At 39.0% G+C, this 27,135-nt stretch overlaps 1 protein-coding gene across 10 annotated transcripts in view; it reads right to left on the bottom strand.

The window, feature by feature from the left end:
- Positions 1 to 27,135, bottom strand: part of LOC5566562 (phospholipid-transporting ATPase ID) — a 194,383-nt gene that overhangs the window by 21,991 nt on the left and 145,257 nt on the right. For 7 of the 10 annotated variants that reach the window (XM_021853180.1, XM_021853182.1, XM_021853184.1 and 4 more), the window contains exons 2-8: positions 21,421 to 22,246; positions 10,213 to 10,271; positions 9,932 to 10,144; positions 9,334 to 9,870; positions 910 to 993; positions 715 to 849; positions 405 to 653 (exon numbers count right to left, since the gene is read on the bottom strand). In XM_021853180.1, the coding sequence (XP_021708872.1) occupies positions 405 to 653; positions 715 to 849; positions 910 to 993; positions 9,334 to 9,870; positions 9,932 to 10,144; positions 10,213 to 10,271; positions 21,421 to 22,147 (2,004 nt within the window). In that variant the 5' untranslated portion in view covers positions 22,148 to 22,246. The remainder of the gene's footprint in view (positions 1 to 404; positions 654 to 714; positions 850 to 909; positions 994 to 9,333; positions 9,871 to 9,931; positions 10,145 to 10,212; positions 10,272 to 21,420; positions 22,247 to 27,135) is intronic. The other 3 variants (XM_021853188.1, XM_021853189.1, XM_021853186.1) reach the window with 2 other exon arrangements.

Raw genomic sequence — 27,135 nt, 5'->3', positions numbered from 1 at the left:
TGTGTTTTTTGGCAAAGATTGTGTTAACATGTCGGACACTCAATCGCACGCACACGCATACATACACGATCATGACGATTGTTTGTGCAGCTTGATGTCCGCTGAAGCTTCAGCAGAGATCAAGTATGAAGAACAAAATTAAAATCCAAATCAAAATGTGCAAATCTACTTGAGAAGAAAGTGGTTCCAATTACGTTAAACAAATAAAAAATGTAAAATTAAGAATGCCAACAATTTTGAAAATCTCATGATAGATTAGTGTACTATAAGCTAAATAAAAGAAACACTCACACAGACAAAATGACAAACACAAACATGAGAGCATCGATTAGTTGCGCAAACCAGATCATCACGGTGCCAAGATGGAAACAGTTGAGACTCTGTACTCGCAGCACATCACTTACCTCGGACACTTCGACCGCTTCACCGGTCCTCAGGTCGATGACGTCACCGTACGCCCGACCTGCTATGCTACACTTGTTGAATGTCATAATGTTTTGCGTTAGTGTGCCCGTTTTGTCCGAGAAAATGTACTGGATCTGACCCAACTCCTCATTCAGGGTCGTCGTCCGGGCTTTGGCATGTGTTTTCGTCTTGTCGTAGTACATCTTCTCGTCCCAGTTGATAAGAAATGATTGCGCAAACCGTATTACCTAGGGTCGAAGAGTTGAAGAAATGTAATGATGAAGCGACTGGCAATCTGGCAACACTTACCTCTACTGAAACATATAACGAAATTGGCACCACTGTATTCAGTACAATTGCGTAGGAAAAAAAGACTAGACATCCAATGATGGTAGCACCCTGTAGATAATCCTTTGGAATTATGTTTTCCCATGGCAGATAAATCTGTGAATACAAGGAGCGATTAGAATCTACACGAATGTTATAATAATTAAGAATACTTACAGTAAATTTATAGCCTACTATCGCTTCCCATATTGCGGACGCTATCGTACAGAATCCGCAGATGGATAAAAGAAAAAATACTATCTGCAAAAAGAAGAGAAACCAATTTTTAGTTGCATTGAAATGTATGTTAGACAGATGTGACTCATATCCCTAAAGCATTGAAACGTCAAGCCCCACAATGTGGCTGACGTTGATTTGATTAACTCTGATTCAACATAAAGCAAAGCGTGGAAATTACAATTGACTCAACTAGTCATATATTTTTTTGTGAAGAATTGCTCTCTTGTGATACACTCCCACTGTTTGCCCAATGTCGAGTGTGAAGTTTGCCAAAGGTAAATAGAAGATATTCAGGCTTGAATTGGCTATAAACCCGTCTGCTTTATGAAATATGTTTGCTAACCAATTGAGCACCAGTTACGTGGGTGAAGGCGACAGATGTCACATTTGGATATCAAATTATTGAGATTTTCGTAAAATCGTAAATTTGTACCAGCATATTATTTTTCACCCACCAATTAATTGGGATGAATTAAGCACACATTATAGCAAAAAAAAAAATAACGATAATAGTCAGCCATACAAAAAGAAATCATATTTTGAATTTTCAAGAGCATATACATTTGAAGATAGGGTAGTCGGGGTGGTTTCGCCAATGGGGAGGAATGAGCACCCCTTGAAAACTCCATACATTCTAGAAATTTCATCTTAAGTAACATGCAACCCCAAAGCTGACAAGGAAATGAAGCAATGGACATGTTATAAGTCAGTGTTCCAAACTCAAAGACAAAGAAAAAAATGTTCGATAAAACTGCCCATATTGCCCCGAATGGCTCTTTCAAATTTCACCGTTTTAGAATGATGATGTTTGACTGTTATAACTAATCCTTCTTTACTGCCAGATATTAATTCAAAATTCTCCTATGAATTTCTTCAGATACCCTTGCAAACATCAATGCAAGAATGTGAAAAATTGTCTGCAGGAATGACCCAACAAAAATCTCTAGGAAACCGTTTGGAAATTTCGTCGGAAACTCAAAAACTTCATAATTTTGATAATTTCCTCAAGGATGTGTTCATTGAATGTTTTGCCGATACCTTCCGAAACCCATTAGATTCCTTCAGGAAAAACTTTTGTTCGGTACAAAATTTTCTAGACCGTTTCCAATAGGGCTCCAGTTCAGTAATTTCGCTAGCAGTTTCTCCTGGAATTCCTTCAAGGATTGTTCCTGATTTTATGTACAGAGATTGCTAAAGTGATTTTGCCAAGAGTTTCTGCCGAAATCCCTCCATCGATTTTACCATAGATTCATCCTACAAAATCTTCATCAAACCAAAGGATTAATCAGGAAACTGTTCCAGGATATATTTCTCCTTCAGAGATTTTTCCAAAGATTTCTTCTTATATTCCTCCAAAAATTCTCCTAGGAGCACCAAAGAATTCGTCTAAGAACATCTCTAAAGGATTTTTGCAGAGATGTTCGCAAGGCTTTCTCCAGGTTACACTACGACAATTTTATTTAAAGGATTTTGCTTCAGAATTTTCTCCAGTGATTTCTCGAGAAATTCCGCAAGTAGTCCTTTCGATATTTTTCTAGGAATTATATCTGATTATTTCTAGAGATCGCTCCTGAAACTCTTCCGGAGATTCCATCAAAAATTCATCTGAGGATTCTACAAGAAATAACTTCATAAATTTTTATAGAGATTCCTCAAGAGTTTTATTCATGAATTCTCCCAGGAAATTCACTACTTGAAATAGAAATTCACTACATGAATTAGAGTTCCTCGAGAGCTTCCTTCTAGAATTCTCTCTGGAAATTTACTACACGAATTATTCTTATGATTTTTCCAGGTGATCTTTCAGTTATTCGCTTTGAAACTTTTTCAGAGATTCGTTCTAGGTCTCCAAAAACTCCTCGGGAGATTCCTCTATAAATTCCTATAGAGATTCACCCTAGAATTCCTCCAGATATTTCATCAAATAGAATAAGAAGTGCTCCAGGTTTCCAACCCGATTTTGTTAACCCTTCAATACCCAAATTTTAATTTTCGATCTAAACATCATTTTGAGTTATCTGAAAACGTTCTAAACACGTTTTGGGCAATGATTTATTTTTATTCGCAAATTTATGAATTTTGGTTTTTGATTTTTATAATTTTTATATTAAAAACTAGTGGACCCGGCAAACTTCGTCTTGCCATCTAGTAGGCTTTTGAAAAACACTATGGATTGTCCAATGCAAAATGACAATTCAGTACACTCTAATTTTTCCAACTTTCCCGGTGAATATCCTGGGATTTCTATACACACAAACACGTCGGAACCCTTGACAAACAAAACGGAGAAAGAATCATTAGAATCCATCAACCCGTTCGAAAGCCATTTCATGACATACAAACACCATTCCATTTTTATTTATATAGAAGATACACAAACACAAGTTTTTTTGAGAAATCCATGAATAGATTCCTGGAAGGATTGCTGGAGCAATCCCTGGAGGAACCTCTCGAAAAAATCTAGAGGAATCCTCGGTGAAATTTCTAGAAAAATCCTGGAGAAATTCTTATATGAGCCTATGGAGTGATTCTTGAGGAAATCTCTGGAGAAATTCCCTCGAACATAAAACATTATTTCGGTTACGTAGACTTTATTTTTACCGTTTTTTTTATAATAAAGTCTGCGTAGACGAAAAGCATATTTCATTAAACATACAGTCGATTCTTTACCAGCTCATCCCTGGAACAATTTCTAGAGGAAACCATTAGAAATTTTCTGGAGCATTGGGAAAATTCATGAAAAAAACCTGAAGAAATCTTTGTCGGAATCCCTGTAGAGTTTTTCCTAGGGCAATCCCTGGAGGAGTCACTGGAGAAACTCCAGTAAGAAGGATTATCTATGTTAATTACTTAAGGACTCCTGGTGGCATCTTTGGAGGAATCCTTGGAGGTATGGAGGTTTCCCATTTTCAAACCCGAACCCGACCCGTAATTCCGTGAAAACCTCATGTGGAGAGTTTTCTGAAGAAAACTCTGGTAGAGATTTTCCAAAAGGAATTGATTTTACTGGAGGATTTTTCGCATACATTTTCCTAATTTAGTTCCTGGAGGAATTGTAAGAATTATATCGGATGATATTCCTGCAAGAATTCATGGGAGAATCTCTGGAAGAATTTCAAGAGGAACTCTTAGAGGAATTCTTGGATGCTTTTTTGGAGACCCAGAACGAATCTCTCAAGAAATCCCAGGGATTATCTGGAGAGATCCTTGTAGTAAGTCATGCAGCGATTTTTCTGGTAGTAACTCTGGTAGAATTCCTGGATGAAATTTTTGATGAAATCGTAAGTTGTAGAACACCTGAAGGAATTCCTGACGAAATCTCTGGAGGAATTCCTGCTAAAATCTCGAGATGACTACTTGGGGATATCTTTGTATGGATCTGTGGAGGAATCCTCGGAGAAAACTCTGCAGAAATCACTAGAGAAACATCTTGAGCAATGCTCGGAGAGATTATCCTAGTGAAACTTCTGGAACAATTCCTTGATAATGCCTTGAAGATATCTTTGCAAGAATCTTTATCGAGATTTTCTAGAGAAACCTCTGAGGGAATATAATCATAATTCGCTTGAAAAATCTCTGAAGAAATCTCCAAATTCCGGAGTATTTCTGAAACATAACCTAAAGGAATCCTAGGAAAAATTCCTGGAAGAATCCCAGTAAACATTTTACTGGAGGAATCTATAAAGGAATCGCTGGAGACATTCCTGCAAGAACTCCTAGCGAAAACTTCAAATCCCTGGGAAACCCCTGTAGAAATACCCCAGCAAAAGTTCATGGAATAATCCTTGGAGAAATTCCAGAAGGAATTGATGAAAGTAATCCAGGAGCCCTATCATAAACGGTCTAAAACGGCGAAATCTTTGGCAGAAGCACTAGTGGAATCCTTGGAGAGATTACGGGAGAGATTATCTTATAGGGTGTTTTGGTAAAATTTCTGAAGAAATCTCCGAATGAACTCCTGGAGATATTTCTAGCAGTCTTCAAAAAATCTCACTCCAAGAGCTGCTGAGATTTAAAAACTGCGGGTCGAGATCGATTGCGCGCGCTTATTATGTTTCAATCCGAGCATGCATTGAATCATGCGTTTTGTATGAGAGGATTGAATCCTTGATTGATAAGTGTTATCGAAGTATATCGAGTCATCCATGATAATGCGTCAAACATTCGTGGGAAAATTGTCTTTGACAGGACACACGGGATGCGCTTGAGGCTTGGTAATCATTCTTGAAGAATTTTTTATAGTTTTGATGCTCAGATTTTTTGTTTGTTCCAGTTAGCTGTCAGATGGCATTTGTTCGTGTACGGAGAAGTATTTTGTGTGATACAATTTGACTTGTTTTTTTTTTTTTCGATTTATTACAGAGAGTTCTGTTTCCGTTAATCGATCGGTCATTGCTTCTACAGTGTCTATGGAGCTACAGTCGCCTCTCCACATCTCGATATCGAAGGGACCATCGAGATAGGGAGAGATCGAGACAAAGAACAGATTTTGGATGAAAACTAGATTGAAAAACACTCCGTTGCCAAGAAAGTAATACACAAACAGACGTCATTTTGCGCTCCTAATTTGTTTTGAATCCCAAAACTTTGGTCTAGTAACCTTCGATATAGGTCATATCGACATACGGAGAGAAGATTAAGAACGAAAAATCAACAGAAACACATCGAGATATGGAGATATCGAGATAAAGAGGATATCGATATATGGAGAGTGAAAATGTATGCAGACTGAAGGGACTTATGAAATCATCGACATAGGGAGAGATATCGAGATGTAGAACATCGAGATGTAGAGAGTCGACTGTAATATGATTCGGAATTGGATTGCAGACTACAATGTCGTAATGATTTGTTACATGTGCACAATATGCTTAATGTAAAAACAGAAATCTCAATGCTCAATGTGATTATTATAAATAAAAGAAAATTAAAAGTGGCACAACTTCTACATTCTTCTCCACGCTATGGCCACATTCCCTATTTTTTATCATTGTGCTTAAAATTCAGTTTTCGGTTTTGTTTCAGAAACTAAAACCTAATGGGGTTATATGTACAATGTACATATTTTATGACATTTATATGATTTTCACACAACAAATCTTACTACGCGAAAAGCAGAGTTGGTAAGAGAGTATCTGAGAGTGGTCTTGGATTGAGCAACCCCAAATTAACTGGAGGCATATAATTTGTACTTTTAGATACGCAAAAATGGTAATTTTGTTCCGCTGTGTTGTTAGTGACTAGCCTCAACTGGCGTGCGCAATGTGGTTGCTTTATTGAATATGAGATGTAGCTAAGATGGATAACTTTGTATGGTGAAAACGGCAAGTCTAGATGTTACTTCTTGAAAATTCATGCAATTCAATTCGAATTTTATGAAAAATCTTCTTAAATTCACTTTTCCAAACGAATGATTGCTGCTGGTCATTTCGTTTACACATTTTGGCCACCACTTCAAATCTTACATGAATTATCCAAGAAAACTAGCTATTTGACTTATTTTAATTTGATTTTTTTTTGCGAATAGTAGAGGTATTTATACCTACGACAAAACGTGCACTCTTCTTCACAACCATCTTGACATTCTCACTTGCATTTGAGCTGAAGGTAATTGACAATTCCTATCATAAGGATTTCATCCTGGGATTGAATCCCAGTAACAATCCCGCTCACTGTGATTGCAAAGAATCAGGATTCGAAACGATCCTTGATGAGATTATTTCAAAGCATGCTTGTTTAAATCTCAGAGTATAAAGATGATCTTAGAAGACTGATTTCTAGGAGAAAGTCTGGAGATATTTTGAGAGAAATTTTTGAAGAAATCCCTGGAGATTTTGCTGAAGGAACACCTGGAGCCTCATTCACACTGGCCATTTGATTGCTGTCAATAGTTAACGTTGCAGTACATCGTTTTATTGTTCAAAATTTTCTCCAAATCTCTATAGTATGTATTTCTCCAGGAATTCTTCAGATAATTTTGCAAGAAATTTCTCAAAAAAAAATCTAGGGATTCCCTTAGGAAGAACTTTTATCACAACCGTATTTTTTAGACCAGTTCCGAGAAAGTTCCATAATCTCTGGAGTAATGAGATTTCTCAAGAGAGTTCTTACAGAGACTCCACCAGTGATTCCTCCAGAAAAAAAATCTATTGAATTTTCCAGCTAATTGTCTATAAATTTGGCAATTCTACAAAGGATTATTTCAGGGACTTACTCCAAGGATTCCTTCAGCAATTTACACAGGTAATTCTTCTGAGATTTTTCCAGCAATTTCTTCAGTAATTTCTCCAGAGATTACTCCAAAAAATCCATTTTATGGTTCCTCAAAAAAATTGTCCTTAGGATTTTTTCAGGAATTCCTCCAGAGATTTTCCCAAGTATTCTACAATTTCTCCAGGGATTTTTCCAGAGATTCCTCCAGGATTTTTCCCAGAAGTTCCTCTAGGGATTCCTGCGTAAATCCTACAGGGATTTCTTAATATTTTTTCTATAGGTTCCTGTTAAAATTGCTCCTGGAATCCTTCCATGTATTTCGCCAGGAATTTATCTACTGATTTCTTCATGGAAGGAGTTCCAGCAAAATTCTTGAAGGGATCCCTAAAAGTATACTCGGGATTATTTCTGATGAAATTCCTGGAGGATCATGAATTCGAAGGAATTTATACAGGAATTCTTGGAATGATCTCCGAATGTATTTTTTTAAACCCAGAACAATTATGTAGATAAACCCCAAGGTAAATCCCTGAAGGATTTGTTAAAATAGTTGTGTAGTTGTAAAAATCCTTAAATCACTTCCTGTAGCGATTTTGCTAAAGCTATCTCTATGTAAATTTCTGGAGAAAACTCTTGTGGAATCCCTTAAGGTATTCGTGAAGTAAGTACTTGTAGAATCCCAGGAGAAATTCCAGGAGAAAACCAGGAATTCTTGGTATAATCTCTGGAGCAATCCGTTGAGAATCCCTGAAGAAATCTCCGGAATAATTCCTGGAGTAATTTCGAGATGACTATCTGTGGAATACACTGAATGCATCCTCGAAGGATTTTCTGGAGTAATCCTAAAAGAAGTTGTCCTAGCAGTTACACTAGAGGAATCTCTGCAGAAATTCTTGGAGACATCTCTGCAAGAATTTTAGTAGATATTTTTTTCTAGAGGAATTCCTGAAATATTCCTTGCAGAAGTCCCTTGAAGAATCCCTACAGGAATTCCAGGCGGAATTTCTGGACGAACTGCTGCAAGCATCTGGAGCCATATCTAACCCGGTCTTAACAAAATCTGGTTGCGATTAAAACTTCTTCGTGAAGGAATCTCTGTCGAAATTGTTGTATGGATCACTGTAGAGATTATCTTGAATAAATTCGTGGCAAAGTCCCAAGAGGGATCTTCAAAAAACATTTTTTATCTACTTATAGGTATTCTACTAAACAGCTCGAAGATTTATTAACATATTAGAGTTTACAGGTATTTGCTCGCCTTACTAGTGATTTTAGTATTTCATTTTTTCTTTTGCAAAAGTGAAGTGAAGTGTTAAAGTTCAATTATTAGTTTTTTCTCTTAAACATACAATAATAATTCCTTCCATAAATTTAATAAAAAGTTTAATGAGCAATGTTTGCATTATCAATCTGACCAGGACGAATGAATAGTTTGCAACGCAAGTTCGACGAACCATCAAGTTTGAATGCACGAATATGTTCTAACAAAATGTTTGCTAGAAGTTCGTGCACATATTACACAGCTCGCGCAAGCATTCGTGCAGCTTGCACAAATGTTTGTGCATTGCACGAACTGTGTAATCAAAGCCTAAGACAGTATGCCTTTCGAGTTTCGGTCTTTTGTGCTTCCGCCTTTTGGTAGAACCCCATGCAAATTAATTCTACAATGCAATATAAAAACTTTTCATTTACATTAAAGCTGCATTTTCCTAACGCTTCTGTAATCAGCAAAAAGGGTATGCCGCTCCTTGAAAATTCAAGAGCTGGTTAAGACTCAATCACCGACTGACGATGGCCATCAATCATCGCAAATGGAGCTCTGAAAATGCATCATTCTATTTTTATTTTCTCCTGCTAGCTACAATGGGCTATGACGCCATTACTGGCCCGCAGCGTCTAACCTCGTTACGTACAGTGCTTGTCTTCGATGAAAGAAAATGCAAATCCGCCTTTTCGCCACCCATCCGGTGCCGATGTTGCAACGCGACAAAAAAGTTCCCACCACCTCCCTCTCCATTGCGTTGGAGTTCGTTCCAGGTCTCTTGGGTCAAGATGACACCACTTTGTGTAGAATACCGTTGAGTGAGAGCAAATAGCTTTCAGTTTCCATCTTATAACTACTGATATTGCAAATACGCGTCTACTTACCCCTATAATTATAAAATTTAATAGCCTATCAATGGTAGTCCGCTTGAACTTGGTTTTCCCCGAGTTCTGCATCAGCTTGGTGTCTTTGCCGGCGAAGATCACCACGCCGTAGCACCACTGGGTATTCCGGATGATGCAACCCCGCAGGAGGATTTTGTCGTTGTCCAGCGCGTAGCGTTGGTTCTTCCACGTCAGGGTACCCTCGAACTTGTTCAGCAGATTGTTCGGTGGTTCGCAAACAATCTCCCCGTTGAACTTCCACAGCAGGTCCTCCTGGTTGCCCATAACGGCCGTCTCCACGAGGCACTGCTTGCACTTGAGATTCGTTTCCCCGTCCAGTTCGGCCGTTTCAATGAAGCACAGCCCGTTCGGTTCACTGGACGACAACAGCAGGATATCCGCCGCCACGAACTGGTCGTTGTCCATGCGGATAATATCTCCCACCTGAACACCGGACCACCTTTCGTCCACGAGCTTCCTGTGACGCAACGCTTTCGACCGGCGGTTGTTGACCTGCGAGTCGGACATGTGACGTTGCTGGAAAGAATAAAGAACATCTCAGAAGCGTTCTAAAAGTACGTCTAAAGGTTCGACTTACAAAATCATCGTACGCATCCTTGATGGCCGTCAGCATCAGCACCCCGATCAACGGGATCGCTGTGGTGACCGGTGTTAACGAGGAGATTGCCGGTATCAGCTGCAGTATCAGGAGGCACAGGAAATAAAAATTGGCAAGACGTTGGAACTGCTCCAGCAGGTTCAAAGGCAGAAACGTTAAAATGCTGTACTTGGACGTTTTGATGTAGTTATTCTGAGGAAAGAAAAGGTATTGATTAGTAGTGACGCCGTGTCTTGTTCCAGAGAGTATGAAGAACTTACCGCATATTTGAATTGTGTGTTATATTCTCTATCGTTGGCTCGTATTCTACGTTCATTTTCTGAAAATGAGAAAAATAAAAATGTGATAAGTGACAATTTATGGTGTAATGTAAGTACAGCTAGTTATGGATATCAACAAGGTAAAGCTATATTGGAATCGATTTAAGCATATTTTTGTGTACAATGTTCACACCCACATATCTATTGGATATATTACTCCAGTACTGTATCGAATGCGGCTAATGGGTGTATCGATAAATTGATGGGAAATGTAGCGCAAAATGCTAAATGACCATTCCGGTATGATACGCAAAAAGCTAAATACGTCCATTCATTCATATCGAGAGCTTCCACATGACAGGTGAATTGGAAGATCACGGTGATTCAAAAAGCGAACAATGATTAAGGGGGTGTTGTAATCGATAAAAGCGATTATGCCAGTGGAGGGTTGTTGAGTGACTTCTCGAGTCTACTGGAGTGGGGCAAGCCGCGTAGGTTGTAGTCGTTGCTCCATTCACGAAAGGATATAGGGAAATATGCTTCAGAATGACTTATTAAATATTCACGGTTATTTGTAATGGTTGGAAGATATTTTTTTAAATCTAGAATTTTGTTAATTATCATGAGCACCTGTAAGAGATTGTTGCAGAAAAAATCGGAATGCAACATCAATATCGCTGATTAGTTTTGTACTTGTCTCCCCTAGCTATGAATTCAAAGTTACGACTGGAGCCTTGCTGGCCACTTTGATGTAGTGCACTTGTCGGGGTGCGTGTGAGTGTTGTTTAACAGCTGGTATAAATCTACACTATATACATAAATTGGTGAAGCGGGTCAGAGAAAAATTGATGGTTGATTACTATCTATCTGTGTCGAAGCGTTTGCATGTGGAAAACCTTAAGGTTATTAGGATTCATTGAACGAAGATGTAGCCATCATGCATTTTTTTTTATTTGTTTGTCCCCCATGCCACGATTATGAACGTATTACATATATTTCAAAATAGAAAATACTAAGGTCGTAATCTTCATTTCAATTTGATCTTTTTTCGCTCGAGACGAATGACTCTGTAGTTAAAACCTCCCTTATAAATAACAATAATAATAATTTCAATTTGAACATTGTTATTGAAATTGAAATAAAGATGGATTTACTTGACTAATTTCGTCCGAATTCAGTCAAATTTCTTCTATAAATTCATACTTAGAATTCACTCGCTCATGACAATTATTTCCATACCAATTTACCGACCCAGTAATCTGTTTCAAGTGTGCAAGTATTCTACAGGATATTTTCTCGTAATTCTTGTAGTGGTCTCTCCTATGATTGTTTCAGATAAGAAGAAAAATTTTCAAAAGCACATGGACTTTTCTCCCGAAAATTATAAAAGAGGTTCCGGTATGAATCATTTTAAATATTTCTCCAGGAATTTGTCAAGAATTTCAATATGATTATTATTATTTATTTATTTGGTTTTACATCAATTGTCTTGATGAAACCTCGCCAACAATATTTCGCCAATTCTCTCGGTTCATGGCCACTTCACTCCATCCTCGACTGCGACTCACGCTCTCCAGGTCCTGGTGCACCTGGTCAATCCACCTAGCTCGCTGCTCCCCATGCCTTCTTGTTCCGGCCGGGTTTGTAGCGAACACTATCTTTACAGGGAGGCTTGCTGGAAATAGGTGCTACGAATGGCCATATTCTTGGAGGCGGCAAAACCTATCAGTCGTAGACCGTTCTCTTTCGTCAGCCGGTGGGCGCTGAACTTTCCAATCGTCGGTCTGAACTCCTCCGCCTCGCCAACCTGAGCGTTCAAATCACCTATGACGATCTTGACGTCGTAGCTTGGGCAGCGGTCGCACTCGCGTTCGAGCTGCGCGTAAAATGCATCCTTGTCATCATCAGTGCATCCGGAGTGAGGACTTACTTACTTATTTGGCTTTACATCAATTATCTTGATAAAGCCTCGCCAACAATATTTCGCCAATTCCCTCGGTTCATGGCCGCTTCTCTCCATCCTCGACTGTGACCCACGCTTTCCAGGTCCTGGTGTACCTGGTCCATCCACCTAGCTCGCTGCGCCCCACGCCTTCTTGTTCCGACCGGATTCGTGGCGAACACCATCTTTACAGGGTTGTTGTCCGGCATTCTTGCAACATGCCCTGCCCAGCGTATCCTTCCAGCTTTAGCTACCTTCACGATACTGGGTTCGCCGTAGAGTTGAGCGAGCTCGTGGTTCATCCTTCGCCGCCACACGCCGTTCTCCTGCACGCCGCCGAAGATCGTCCTTAGCACTCGGCGTTCGAAAACCCCAAGAGCTTGCAAGTCCTCCTCGAGCATAGTCCACGCCTCATGCCCATAGAGGACTACCGGTCTTATGAGCGTTTTGTACATCGTGCATTTGGTGCGGGGGTGAATCTTTCTTGACCGCAGTTTCTTCTGGAGCCCATGGTAGGCACGACTTCCGCTGATGATGCGCCTTCGTATTTCCCGACTAACATTGTTGTCAGCCGTCAACAAGGATCCAAGGTAGACGAACTCGTCCACCACCTCGAAGGTATCCCCGTCTATCGTAACACTGCTTCCTAGGCGGGCCCTGTCGCGCTCAGTTCCGCCAACCAGCATGTACTTTGTTTTCGACGCATTCACCATTAGCCCGACTCTTGTTGCTTCGCGTTTCAGGCGGGTGAACAAATCTGCCACCGTTTCAAATTTTCTCCCAATAATATCCATGTCGTCCGCGAAGCAAACAAATTGTCCGGATCTCGTGAAAATCGTGCCTCGACTGTTAAGTCCGGCTCTCCGCATGACACCTTCAAGCGCAATATTGAACAACAGGCACGAAAGTCCGTCGCCCTGTCGTAGTCCCCGCCGAGACTCGAACGAACTGGAGTGTTCGCCCGAGATCTTCACGCAGTTTTGCACACCGTCCATCGTTGCTCTGATCAATCTTGTGAGCTTCCCGGGAAAGCTGTTCTCGTCCATGATTTTCCATAGCTCAATGCGGTCGATACTATCGTATGCCGCCTTGAAATCGATGAACAAATGGTGCGTAGGGACCTGGTACTCACGGCATTTCTGGAGGATTTGCCGCACGGAAAAGATCTGGTCCGTTGTCGAGCGGCCGTCGATGAATCCTGCTTGATAACTTCCCACGAACTCGTTTGCTATAGGTGATAGACGACGGAAGAGAATCTGGGATAGCACTTTATAGCCGGCGTTTAGGATGGTGATTGCACGATAATTTTCACACTCCAGTTTGTCGCCCTTTTTGTAGATAGGGCATATAACGCCTTGCTTCCACTCCTCCGGTAGCTGTTCCGTTTCCCAGATTCTGACTATCAGCCGATGCAGACAAGCGGCCAACCTGTCCGGGCCCATCTTGATGAGTTCGGCTCCGATACCATCCTTGCCAGCGGCCTTGTTGTTCTTGAGCTGTTGAATGGCATCCTTAACTTCCCCCATCGTGGGAGATGGTTGATTTCCGCTGTCCGCTGTGCTGACGTAGCCATCGCCTTCGCTGTCCTGACCTTCTGTGCCTGTGTTCTCTGCGCCATTCAGGTGTTCATCGTAGTGCTGCTTCCACCTTTCGATCACCTCGCGTCCGTCCGTCAAGATGCTCCCATCCTTATCCCGGCACATCTCAGCTCGCGGCACGAAGCCTTTGCGGGATGTGTTGAGCTTCTGATAGAACTTCCGCGTTTCTTGAGAACGGTACAGCAACTCCATCTCTTGGCATTCCACCTCTTCCAGGCGGCGCTTTTTGTCCCGGAATAGGCGGGTTTGCTGTTTCCGCTTCAGTCTGTATCGTTCCACGTTTTGCCGCGTACCATGCTGCAGCATTGCAGCCCGCGCTGCATTCTTCTCCTCTAAAACCTCCTGGCACTCCTCGTCGAACCAATCGTTTCTTGAGCTCCGTTCCACATATCCGACAACGCTTTCGGCAGCGTCGTTAATGGCTGCTTTGACTGTCCTCCAGCAGTCCTCAAGAGGGGCCCTATCGAGCTCGCCCTCATCCGGCAACGCTGCCTCAAGATGCTGCGCGTACGCATTGGCGACATCCGGTTGTTTTAGCCGCTCGAGATTGTACCGGGGCGGGCGTCGGTACCGTGCATCATTGATGACGGATAGTTTTGGGCGCAGTTTCACCATCAACAGGTAGTGGTCGGAATCAATGTTAGCACCATGATAGGTTCTGACGTCGGTTATGTCGGAGAAGTGACATCCATCGATCAAAACGTGGTCGATTTGCGATTCTGTCTGCTGAGGTGATCGCCAGGTGTACCGATACGGGAGGCTTGCTGGAAATAGGTGCTACGAATGGCCATATTCTTGGAGGCGGCAAAATCTATCAGTCGTAGACCGTTCTCTTTCGTCAGCCGGTGGGCGCTGAACTTTCCAATCGTCGGTCTGAACTCCTCCTCCTCGTCAACCTGAGCGTTCAAATCACCTATGACGATCTTGACGTCGTAGCTTGGGCAGCGGTCGAGCTGCGCGTAAAATGCATCCTTGTCATCATCAGTGCATCCGGAGTGAGGGCTATGCACGTTGATTATGCTGAAGTTAAAGAATCGGCTATTGATTTTTAACTTGCACATTCGTTCATTGATCGGCCACCACCCGATCACGCGCATTTGCATATCATCCATCACTATGAAAGAGGTAAGAACTCTCTTCGTTTATCTATATATAAGGGTAAAACATATCAAAGGGGACGGGCCTGGTGTAATGGTTAGAGAGGCTCCATCCCATTGCCACGAACGCCATTACTCCAAACACCACCTCCCTGAACGCCACTACCACGAATGGGTCACTACCCCGAAAGCCATTACCCCGAATGGGTCATTTCCCCGAAACCCACTACCCCGAATGAGCCATTACCCCGATTAGTATGAGATACAATGCAGTATCTTGTTTTGCGAGTAAAAAATGTTGACCATACTGTTTCGTCGGTAATGTTTTCATCGTATATTTTCCCTTCTTTCATACGTCAGCTATTCTTTCGAAATATCCTGTTGGCAACTAACTCGTTCTTCTTTTATCTAGGAGAGTGCCTGTTTCTCTGCTCAGTGAGGACTTACCCCCCTTACACCAACCCTCTTGTAAAACTATTTGTATTCTACAAATTTTGTATGAGCTGTTACATTTTGAGGATAATCACCCACCCCTTTAGCGTTATGAAATTGATGAATGGGCTTTTAATAAAATAAGTCTTTTATTGACTGAGAGCTTTCCTCTGTGCCACTGTGTCAAGGAAATTGTCAATGCAATCAATGCCCTCCAACTCTGGATTACAGTCTTGCTGAACAAAGCGTGCTCACCGGTATTTGGACTTCTTGGTGGTGTTCATATTTAAATTTTATTTATTTTTGCCAAGGATTTCCCTTTCTTATGATTATAGTTGTCAAAATTTCACGTCATAGCTTCAAGTATTTTATTAGAAATTTGACCTTCTATCTTAAAAAGGCTGTTCTTTCAAGTTTTCGTTGGATAAGCTACATACTGACATTTTCATATTGATCAGCTAGGTGTTTTAAAAGCAGGATGTCCTTTATGCATTCGTTGAAGTTGATCTTACCATAAATTTAACAAGAAATTTTCCCTTTTTTATTTTTGCGTATGAAAACAGTCAGGTCTCTTATGGAACTGCTCATCACTTATTTGCCATCATCATTTCTTAGTTTTCTTGAATCAAGCACAACTAATTTTTGTTGTTATTTTATCTAAATTCAGCTGAATTATCCTTCAATGTACAAGTATATTAGCGTTTCTATGCCACAGTGAAAATTTTGTCTATCAGGTTGGTCTTTAAGCGGGTGTAAGAGGTGAACCCGCCTAAGGCTGAAAGCCTCTATAATAAAGAAAATCAAATCAAATCATTTAAGCGGGTTCCATAGAACAACACTTGCAGCGATAATATTAGAGTAATCTTCTATTACCATCTTTTCGATGATCCTAATGCTAGTAGACCGACATCCAAAAAAAAAATATATTAGTGAAGGAAGTGGGTAGCAGTACCGTTTTGACTCATACTCCGAACACTTAAGCCCAACAATGATTTCAAATGCACCAGGTGGCCATAAATTTGCTAATATTTATGATAATTTTAGTTTCTTCGCAATGTCCCACTGTTAGCTGTTGGGTGTACTGATAAAATTATTTATTTAAACTTGTTCAGTATTGTTTTTACGTAAAAGTATGAAACATCATTTTGATTCAAATGCCGAACACTGTGTTCATTTTGTCTCATATTCCGAACACCTTGATTCAAATTCCGAACAGCACGAATAAATCGTATTAAAATGACTAATTTCGCAAATAAATTTATCTGAGCTAGTTTTACTGGTCCCGAACTAGAGAATCATCACTACTCCCAAGGTATAAAATAGATTGGAATATGATTAAACTGAATTGTAAGTGACTGCCATTTCCTGCCATTTTGATGATATATTTCAGCGAAACATTTCAACCTCATCGCCATACAAAAACCGAGTGTTCGGAATATGAGTCTGTTCGGAATTTGAGACAAAACGGTATCTAAACGGAGACTTTACTGCATCTTAAATTTGTGCAAATAATAGGCAGGGTTGGGAAAAATTCTGAAATTCACTCTACAGTAGCCAAACAAAGCTAATCACAGTCAGCGAGCCAGTGAAACTCACGCTCATCGCTGCTGCATGCTGTAGACAAAAAGCTTTGAATATTGCAAAACACCCGTTGCTAAGGGCAACCCAAAATTACTGTAGAAAAATGTTCTATTTCCCGATGCATTTCCCACATTTAGAGCCTCCAATGACACTAACGTTTTAGAAAATTCATGTACTGTAGATGTACCAATAGTGGAGGTATTGAACACGATTGAAGTTCATTTAACCGCCTAAATTCATGAAGCGCAATTAATGTACATGTTAATGTTGTAACGGAAAGTAACGAGCATTGACTTAATGAGAAAAATGATTTCATCGCAGTAATCCACGGCATGTTAGTGAAAAATAATACCTCCACTATTGGTACACTGTTCCTTTAGTTGCGGTATATTTTTAATTTGTAATCCTATAGTTGCGGTATTCGTTGTTTTCTTATGGGATCCTCCACTAAAGGAACACTTTACCGCAACTATTGGTACAAGTAAGAAAAGTTTTGACAATTTTAGTGATATTTCATCAGTTTAAAAGCAATTTGAACGGTGTTTTCAGCTATTCCGTGTATCAACAAGCTAATACGTCGATTGGCAGTGTCGGTTCTGTGAATAGTGTAATAAACTCAGTGAAAACGGTACTACCGCAACTATAGGAACACCCACAACTAAGGGAACGCTTACCCTACCCAAACATAGGCTACTTGATGAGATTCACGTTCTTGAACTACTGTACTGGGAAGAGCCACGTGATTTTCTCGAAATTCAAGCCTACTACTATTACCATTCCCAGCACTGATAATAGGTATCGTTTTTGTTATAAATTCATCCTTCTTTTCGAAATAGGCTGTTCTTCAGAGCATTGCAGTGTGGCTGTGAAAATCTCGCTAAAATTAGAGGATAAATCCAAACGAAACTTTGCTTGTTCCCTTTTTATCTCCAAATATTTGAAAAATACATTGTCAATTATCTCCCCACCTTCTAATCAGAATTAATCTCAAAATATCATGCATTTAGGGTAATGGCGTTCGGGGTAGTGATCCGTTCGGGGTAATGACTTTCTGGGTAATGGCGTTCGGAATAATGACATTCAGGGTAGTGGCGTTCGGGGTAGTGTCATAGAGTTGGTTAGAGCACACGCCCCTCACGCCGAGAACCTGGGATCGAATCCCATCCCCGATATAGTCAATTATGACGTTAAAGGTTATGGTGACGATTTCCTTCGGAAGGGAAGTAAAGTTGTTGGTCCCGAGATGAATCAGCCCAGGGCTAAAAATTTTGTTTATACAGATAGAAAAAATAGGGGTGAAAATCTGTATCATAATTATGAATAATCTATATACAACTGCTTATGAAGAAGGCCTGTAGTGCATGGAGTCCTTGTAGAATCAAGAACATTGGAATAAATCAAAACAATACTCCTTCTACTTATGTGAATTGTTGAGAATCTGTGTCATAACTAAAAAAATATCAATAGATCACTGATTACACTTGTAGAACCTAAGGCCTATTCGTTGGAGTCCATGGAGAACCTAGAACGTCGATACTAATCCATAAAATGCTTCAATCATGTTTGGGTAAATTGGAGGTGTTTACTCCAGGAAGATTTTGGATGAACTAGAACACCAATAAATTACCAAAATTAAAATCATTACGAAACAATTGATTTTTCTAAATATAACAATCATCTAGCTTTCGAAAAAAAAAAACGTACTGTACTCAGAAATATTGAATAGATCTCCATTTACACATGTATCAGGTATCAGGTATCAGAAGGCCGGCTCCAGAGGCACGTTCCCCGCCATTTGGGAGATTTGTGCCATCGCCATGTTTGAGCCTATTTCATCATCTACCCGATGGGAGAGGAAAGGGAAGGGAAAGATGGGAGGAAATAGGAGTGGGATCCCTTGAAGAGGGAAAATCGTATAAGCGAATTAAGAGCATGTAGCTCCATACCACAATGGGTTCGAACAGCGCCCTAAAAAGGGCACTGCAAAACGCATGAGCGTAAAGAGAGCCTATAGCTCATTACCACAGCGGGTTAAGAATACCAGAAAGTCCTGAAGATTCAGGTTTCTGAAATCAGTTTCACTTAATAAGTGTTTACCAAGTAATTGGAATCGCAATTACGCGAAAACTTGACAGTTACGTATAAGGTGATAAGAACTTCCATAATCGGAATCACAACTATCACACACAAATGTATCAACACACTGAATATTTGCCATGTGATAGTTGAGTCGGCAGTGGCCAGTCAAGGTTGTAACCAAGCGACTGCAATTCTGCTTTGACAGATTTGTTAAATACTTAGCCACCCTTGGGATGGCTCAGTAATGTACAGACGTCCACTCGTCCCGCGAAGGGAGTTGTGAGGAACATTTCCTATAAGCAAAGTGACAAGCAATTGTGAGATCACTCGAAACAAGGACATTTGTGTCCCAATTCACCGGAAGTGGAAACATCCAAATCACTAGGATTTCCAATGGACGGAGAAACTCCATGGAATTTGGTCACAACCAATTCCCAGTTTGTGGAGTATAACAAATGCAAAGTCTGCGAATTTACATTCTTATGTTTATACAGAGATGTAGCGATGATTAGATAATGATTCATCTTCTGATACATGCCAATTCGTCAACTCGTGACTGATTCTATTCGAGCAGAGCATTATGTCTAACACTTCTTTTCTAGCAGATACCATGAAGGTTGGGGGATTTCCTACAATAAGTAATCCAAGATTTGAAGTACTTAAGCATTCCATCAGACTGGAGCTTCTCAAATTGATATCATTGCCCACAATCAGCAGGAGGCCTTTTCATAGGCAGTGAACGACAACTCGTTTGAAATCATCCGTCGGGGATGGTTCATCATGTGGTAAATACACCACAAAACGAAAGACGTATTTCCTATTGAGGCCACATACAGAAATATCAATTGTGACAGCACATACATCTCTGGTTGTTAACTCATAAATGAGTGTAGCGACGTCAGCGCTATTTACGAGCACGCATGCACGAGGCATGGTACGCGAATTTGCCATTTCATGTTTCTGAAAGTAGCAAAAACTGGGTCCACTAGGTTTCCTAGATAAAAGTTTACAAAAGTAAGGTTTTTGAACTAGCGCCACTTGAGCTGTACCATTTGCATGAGGCTACAAAGATTGATCGTTGCTGACATTTTATGCTGGAGACAGTGTTGTGAAAAACTCAATTTCTCACAACTCACGCTTGAGATTTTTCATGCGTGAGTTGTCAATCATGCAACTCAGCAGTCAAAAAATCATGAATGAGTTGGCTCACCTTTTCAACTCATTGTCTCGTATATCCACAGTTTACTCACACACGGCAATAATTTCTTGTTAGTCTAGTAAAATTATGTTAATCCTATCTAACGTAAACAACAACATTCGGGTTTCTCGAGTTTTGCCGGGTTTTGCGACCGAATCATTTTTTACGGTTTGAGTTGATTGAGTTGATTTTGCGTCAAAATCTCAAGCGTGAGATTTTTGAAGCAGATCTCTAATGAGTTTGCTCTCACGGGAGAGCGTATTGATTGAGATTTTGAGTGTGAGTCTATCAACACTGGCTGGAGATTGATCTAATTAAGCTATCCTAGCCGTAGCCACTACCCGAACTAGGCAGGATTAAGCTTTTCGCAATTTCAGAACGAAAAAGACCAGCAGCGAACAAAAACCAGATCGGTATCTCTTAAATGTCGCCAAAGGCGAAAAGCACAGAATATACTGTGAAAAACGCATAATGCGAAACCATAGAGGTGAAAATTTAAACTAAATTACATTAAATGTATTAATAATCCCACCCTTATTTAGCCTCAGGCTTGAGACTGAAGAAGGGCAGCCAATTATCTCAGAGAAACACAAGGTCACCTGCACCATTGCTCCGGGTAGCATAGGAAGGGCATAATACTGTAGAGGGCGCCCTGGAACTCCACAGGCTCCGTTTGCGGCTAATTGATTTTTCAAAATAAAACAATCATCTAGCTTTCGAAAAAAAAACGTACTGTACTCAGAAATATTGAATAGATCTCCATTTACACATGTAGAATCATAAACCTAAATTTCACGGATTTTTTTGGAAGGCCTTAGCTAGTACGCATTTTAGCCTAATCAAGAACCATATACATCGAAGATATGCGAATATACGAAATTTTTTTGAAATAATAGAAGAGAATTACTTACAAGTAGACTGCAAAAGGCAATATCTAGTTTTACAAAACAAACAACTCTCGTTTTACGAACTAATTCAATTTACGAATCAATTTCATTTACAAACCCAAGAATTAGTTCGTGAAATGAGGTTACTGAATAATAGTATATGAATTAATAATACAATGTTTAACAACTACTAAGCATGATAAAAACAGAACAATTGTCAAGGTTTGTGCAGGCTTACATTTGTAATCTTCCGGTTCATGACCGCAGAAGAAAATGATGATTTGTGATTTATAAATTATCATTAAATGTGGACATGCGAACGAAACAAAAAATATAACAAAGGTCACGCAAGAGCTAAAACAACGCCGACAACAACGACAAATAATATGTTTACCCCCAAACTTTGGCCGCAATCGGCCCGCTCCGTTCGATATGTACGATTGTCGGCGGTCAAATGACGATTTGGTATCGCTTTTGTGGATTTGTGATTTGGTCACCTTGGCACTGTTCCACATACCAAGCTTCTCCAGCACGGTCACGATCGAGGCCTTGAGCCCGTACTGCACATGGCCACTACCACTACCGGCCCCGATCGACCCGTCGGCACGTCCACCCCCACAGTCACCACTACCGGTTCTAGCATAGTAACGGCTACTTCCACCACCACCACCACTACTTCCACCTCTTCTGTCGCCGTAGGAGCCAGTTCGTGTCCTGCCGGAACTGCCCCGAGGTCCCATGTCACCAATGCTCTCGAAGCTTTCCAGCACCGGAGCATCGTCAAGCGTGTTGGAGCTATCCTCCACATGGAAGTTGATATCTATGATACCCTCGTTCTCACCGCTAGCGTAGAAATTAACATTTGGCTCCGACCTCTGTGGATACAGTGGCCGTATCGACGCCAAATTGTACAAACTGCCGCAGCTTTGCGAGTTGGACTTCCGGCGGCTGGTACGGTTCCGTCGGAAGCGTTTCCGCCTCGGTGGCGAACAGGGCCGCGGTACAGCCCCAACGGCTCCCATCCCACTGCCGATCGCCAAGTCATCCTCATCGCTGCTGTCCTGCCGAATTTCCAGAATTTCAAGCTCCACCGAATCTGTCGTCGCATTCGAGATGGGCATTTTCCCGCGCACATTCACTCACACACTATCACAACTTTTCTTCAGTTTCCTTCATCTGGACCGATTTGGTACAGTTTTCTCGTTTCGTGTAGGTAGCTCCTTGGAAACAAATTTGGATTTATAAACTACTAATCCACTTAATTATCGCCCAATGATCGACGACAGTTTACCACTTATTGATCTCTGACCGCAAGCCACCTCTTAGAGAGAGTCTTTCGCGTTGGTGTTTTGGAAACAAGCAAAGAGCAATTTTTTTATTATACTCATTACATTTTCTCATCTCGTTCGCAGAAAAATATCTATTAACAGCCACCTCCTCCTCACCAACCATCCAAACATCTTTCGTGGTGAAGATGTGGCAGTTTCAATCCAAGAAGCATCGGCGGAAAAAAATGACGTTAACGATGATGATGCTGATAATGTACTTAAGCTTCAAATTTATATGGTTTTACTTAGTCGGAGGGGGAAATTTCGTATCCACCTTCTTGGGGTACAGAAGGCCAACATGACTAAGCAGTAGTGGCTTCGTGTAGTGCTTCTATTAATGAATTTAAATCAAATCAAACAGTAAAAGTGTATAAAACTGAATTCTTCGAAAACTTTCTAATAGGTACACAGAGTTAACACGCTTGGAGACACACATATTTCAGAAATTGATTTTAGAAAATTATTACAGGTGGCTCAAACATTGTAATTACTTTTAAATTCAGAAAAAAGAAAAAAAAGAAATCCATAAAAATTAAAACTATTAAGTTATGGTCTATTACTGAAAACGGCAAATTTCTAGAATTATTTGAAAGTGCTTGTTGTTGCTCATTATCTCTAATTTGAACACATTCAGATGTGCAGAATATTGTTTGATAGCCTAAGAGAGCCATCTTATCGTGAACCATCGTCAGGGCTGGTAAATATAGGATCTTTAGAGACCAAATACCTCAAAAAGAGACCAAACATGACCCAAAAAGAAACCAACCAGAAGCAAAATAATAATTAAAAAGAGACCAAACAGGCATCAATGAACAAAGTAAAAAGAGTTAGAGCATTACAGAATCCGTCAATTAGGTAGTTATTTCTCTGATGAATATTTCAGGCACTCATTTAGTGTTTCTTTTCACGAATTTTACTACAAATTCTTCCCAGATTTTTGTTCAGGATATCTTCAACCACGAATCCTTCCCAAACATACCACCCAAAATTTTTGCAGATACTTTACTGCCGTGAATCTCAAGTCAGTACCATCTGCATTTTGGTCTAAATTGAGTTGAGTTTTTGACATATTTTCCAATGATGTTTCATCTGCACTAACCAGACAACACTTTTTGATCTGTGCAAGAAGGAAAGTCTAAGTGTCCCATTGAGCGGTTCCACAGAAAATGACGACTTTTTTCCCAAATTTCATTTTTATATTTTTTGATTTGGATTAAATTTTGCACATGCTTTCTTTATGCCTTAAAATACCTTTTTGCATCATCGGCTCGCCATTTTGACTCTAGCCTTACTTTTGAGAAGGGCCTAAGAAAAAAAATCCTTAATAATTTTCAAAAAAATATAACTTAGAAACGGTTTGTCCGATCAGTTTGGTGTCTTCCGCAATGTTTTAGGTTATTGTTGGGACTATCTGGAAAAAAATATACACTGTAAAAAAAATGTTGTAATTTTTTATATATCGAAAATGAAGCTTAAAAATCAATTTTCTCAAAACTCGTATTTTTGATTTTTTTTTATTTTTTTATATGTTAAAGTAGACAAAAAATGAAGTCTTTTGCACAGTGGGTCAAGATGGAGAAATCATGGACAAAAAAGTTATGATTTTTTGAAAAAAGGTGAATTTTTGAAAATGGTCATAATAAACTTTTTAAATATTTTTAAACTCGATTTTATGAAAGTACGCAAAATTTACAACAAAAAAGGTATACGGAAAAATCAGGCTAACTTTTACCGTTTTAAAGATACAGCGATTTTAATACAAAATTATGATATGATTTTCATTTTTCGGTCATTATAATATAACTTAGAAACGGTTTGTACGATCAGTTTGGAGTCTTCCGCAAAGTTTTAGGTTATTGTTGGGACTACAGTGCCTTACCGATTTTGGCAACACAACGTGATTTTTATGTTGCCAAATTGGGGATGTTGCCAAAATCGGGAATTTTGAGATGCTTATGTTTTTTATCATATTAATCTCTAAACGTATCAGAAAATGCATGTCAACTATTACGAATAATGTGAACAATATCTGGGAGCTTTCTTTGTCCAATCATGCACTGATTATACGCACCATCTGAAAAACACACTTGTTGTACACAGTACAAGCGTGGTATTATTTTCTAGAGTACAAATGTGCAACTTCAAAGCAAGACCATATCAAAAGTAGCAGATTTCTAATACACGCAACCTTCCGAGTAAGTTTATTTTTGGGATTTCCATTTGCATTTTATCAATTCTGGTTAGCAAGGGGGTCTAAATGAGAAAATTCACTCATACTTGGTCCTGAAATCTTCAAAGTGATATTAAAACACGTTTTTGACTTTTAGACTCGATTTTATGGATTGTCGGTTCTTAAACATGAGACAATTATGCACTCACTGGAAGTTAAGTGTTGCAATACTGCAAAATTTTGCGCCTACGATCATTCTCATCATTGAAAACTAGAAAACATGTTTAGAGAACAACACAGATGGACGACTAAACGGTATTACGTATTGTATGTAACGTATTGTAATCTTGTTTAATCATTTTTTACTATGCGTGTTAAAATAGTAAAGTTTAGTTAAATCTACAAGTCGACTTTTATATTAAAAATACCAAATTCAAATTCACAAGCCTGCCAAGACCCAATCCCGGGTTGCGCTTCTGTGTGCTGGAATTGTTGAAGAAACATGAGGAATAATTTTCGAATTGAGTATCAGTGAAAATTGTTGAAAGTTTTGCTGCTGAAATTTCAAATTTCATTATGTGTCTTTTTTCACAAGAATACCGTTACAATATCCGATTGTACATCTGTGGGATTTTCTGTAATGTCTTAGAATGAAAGTGAATGGCAGTAAAAAATGTAGATTAGATTTTCCGGAATCAATGGAAAAAAAAAGTTATAATCATTACTTTTTCTTTCTTCTAACTGGATAATGTGTGAAATTTAACGTTTAATTTTGATGACAGTAAAAATATCTTGATGATTTTTCTTAGTTGTAGAGGCGCTTACAAATGTCTACAGTGAGTATCCAAATATTTTCCAATATCACTTTCCAGAATAATTCCAGAATAATTCTAGACTGCTGAAAAAGCGTCAATCTGGTCGAGATTCTTAGAGATAATTTCCAAATGTCTGTATAGGACAAATGTGTCGGGAAGAAGGAAGCCACACAATTTTCAACAATGTCCAAAGAATTTTTAACCTGGCTCTTCTTTTATTCGTTCTTAAAATTCCTCCATGAACATTTTTCAATGTTAACATCAATACCCATTCTCAACATTTTAACCAAATTGCCATCTAGAGTTGTGAACAAAGTTTCTCTTTGTTTTCCCCAACAACTGTTATTGAAATGCCGACAGAAATACCTAAAAGAAATCACTCACCAGTAATTCATTTGTTTTTTGAATTAACTAATCAATAATTACGAGATAATTTGAAAACATTTTCAGACTCATCAGACCGCCTCATATAATTCAATTGATGTTAAAAAAATACATGCACAAAAGCAACAAAAGCTGTGGGATCACACAGTATAGTTGATTATCTTAACATTTGATGCTCTTATTACACTTACTGACTGTCGATTACCATCGTATTCCATCAATTAATTATGTAGCAATAATATATACTGCTTACCTGCTTTATAATACTTGTCTTATGACCTATATGTACGTTAAACAATAACTTTGAAATATGCGAGTTCTACTCATTAGTACGTTCCACATTACTTTTCTTAGCTCGCAATGATCACCACCATTTTCATATTGACTTATTTTCACTTTGTTTTAACTCAAAATGTTTGGTTTCAGTACTTAATAATCAATTGATAATATTTTTTTAAGTGTTGCCAAAATTGGGAAGAAAATGTTGCCAAAAACGGGTGTTGCCAAAATCGGGGGTAGACAAAAGCGGGTGTTGCCAAAATCGGTAAGGTACTGTATCTGAAAAAAAAAATGTTATAATTTTTTATATATCGAAAATAAAGCTTAGAAATCCATTTTCTCAAAAATAGTAATTTTGATTTTTTTATTTTTTTTTATATGTTAAAGTAGACAAAAAATGAAGTCTTTTGCACAGTGGGTCAAGATGGAGAAATCATGGACAAAGAAGTTATGATTTTTTTTTAAAAAAAGGTGTATTTGTTGAAAATTGTCATAATAAACTTTTCAAATGTTTCGGTAGCAATTAGCAAAATTTTCTCATATACCTTTTTTGTTGAAAATTTTGCGTACTTTCATAAAATCGGGTCGAAAAGCATTCAAAAAGTTTTTTTAGACCATATTGAAAAATCAACCTTTTTTTAAAAAATCATAACTTTTTTGTCCATGATTTCTCCATCTTGACCCACTGTGCAAAAGACTTCATTTTTTGTCTTCTTTAACATATAAAAAAAATCAAAAATACGATTTTTGAGAAAATTGATTTTAAAGCTTTATTTTCGATATATAAAATATTACAACATTTTTTTACAGTGTAAATTTTTTTTCCAGATAGTCCCAACAATAACCTAAAACTTTGCGGAAGACTCCAAACTGATCGGACAAACCGTTTCTAAGTTATATTATAATGACCGAAAATTGAAAATTATATCATAATTTTGTATTAAAATCGCTGTATCTTTAAAACGGTAAAAGTAAGCCTGATTTTTCCGTATACCTGTTTTGTTGTAAATTTTGCGTACTTTCATAAAATCGAGTTTAAAAATATTTAAAAAGTTTATTATGACCATTTTCAAAAATTCACCTTTTTTCAAAAAATCATAACTTTTTTGTCCATGATTTCTCCATCTTGACCC

Source organism: Aedes aegypti, chromosome 3 (genome assembly GCF_002204515.2).
Source record: "Aedes aegypti strain LVP_AGWG chromosome 3, AaegL5.0 Primary Assembly, whole genome shotgun sequence".
NCBI classification, from domain to species: Eukaryota; Metazoa; Arthropoda; class Insecta; order Diptera; family Culicidae; genus Aedes; species Aedes aegypti.
Note: the sequence above shows the minus strand (reverse complement) of the source record. Positions and strands in the feature narration are given on the sequence as shown.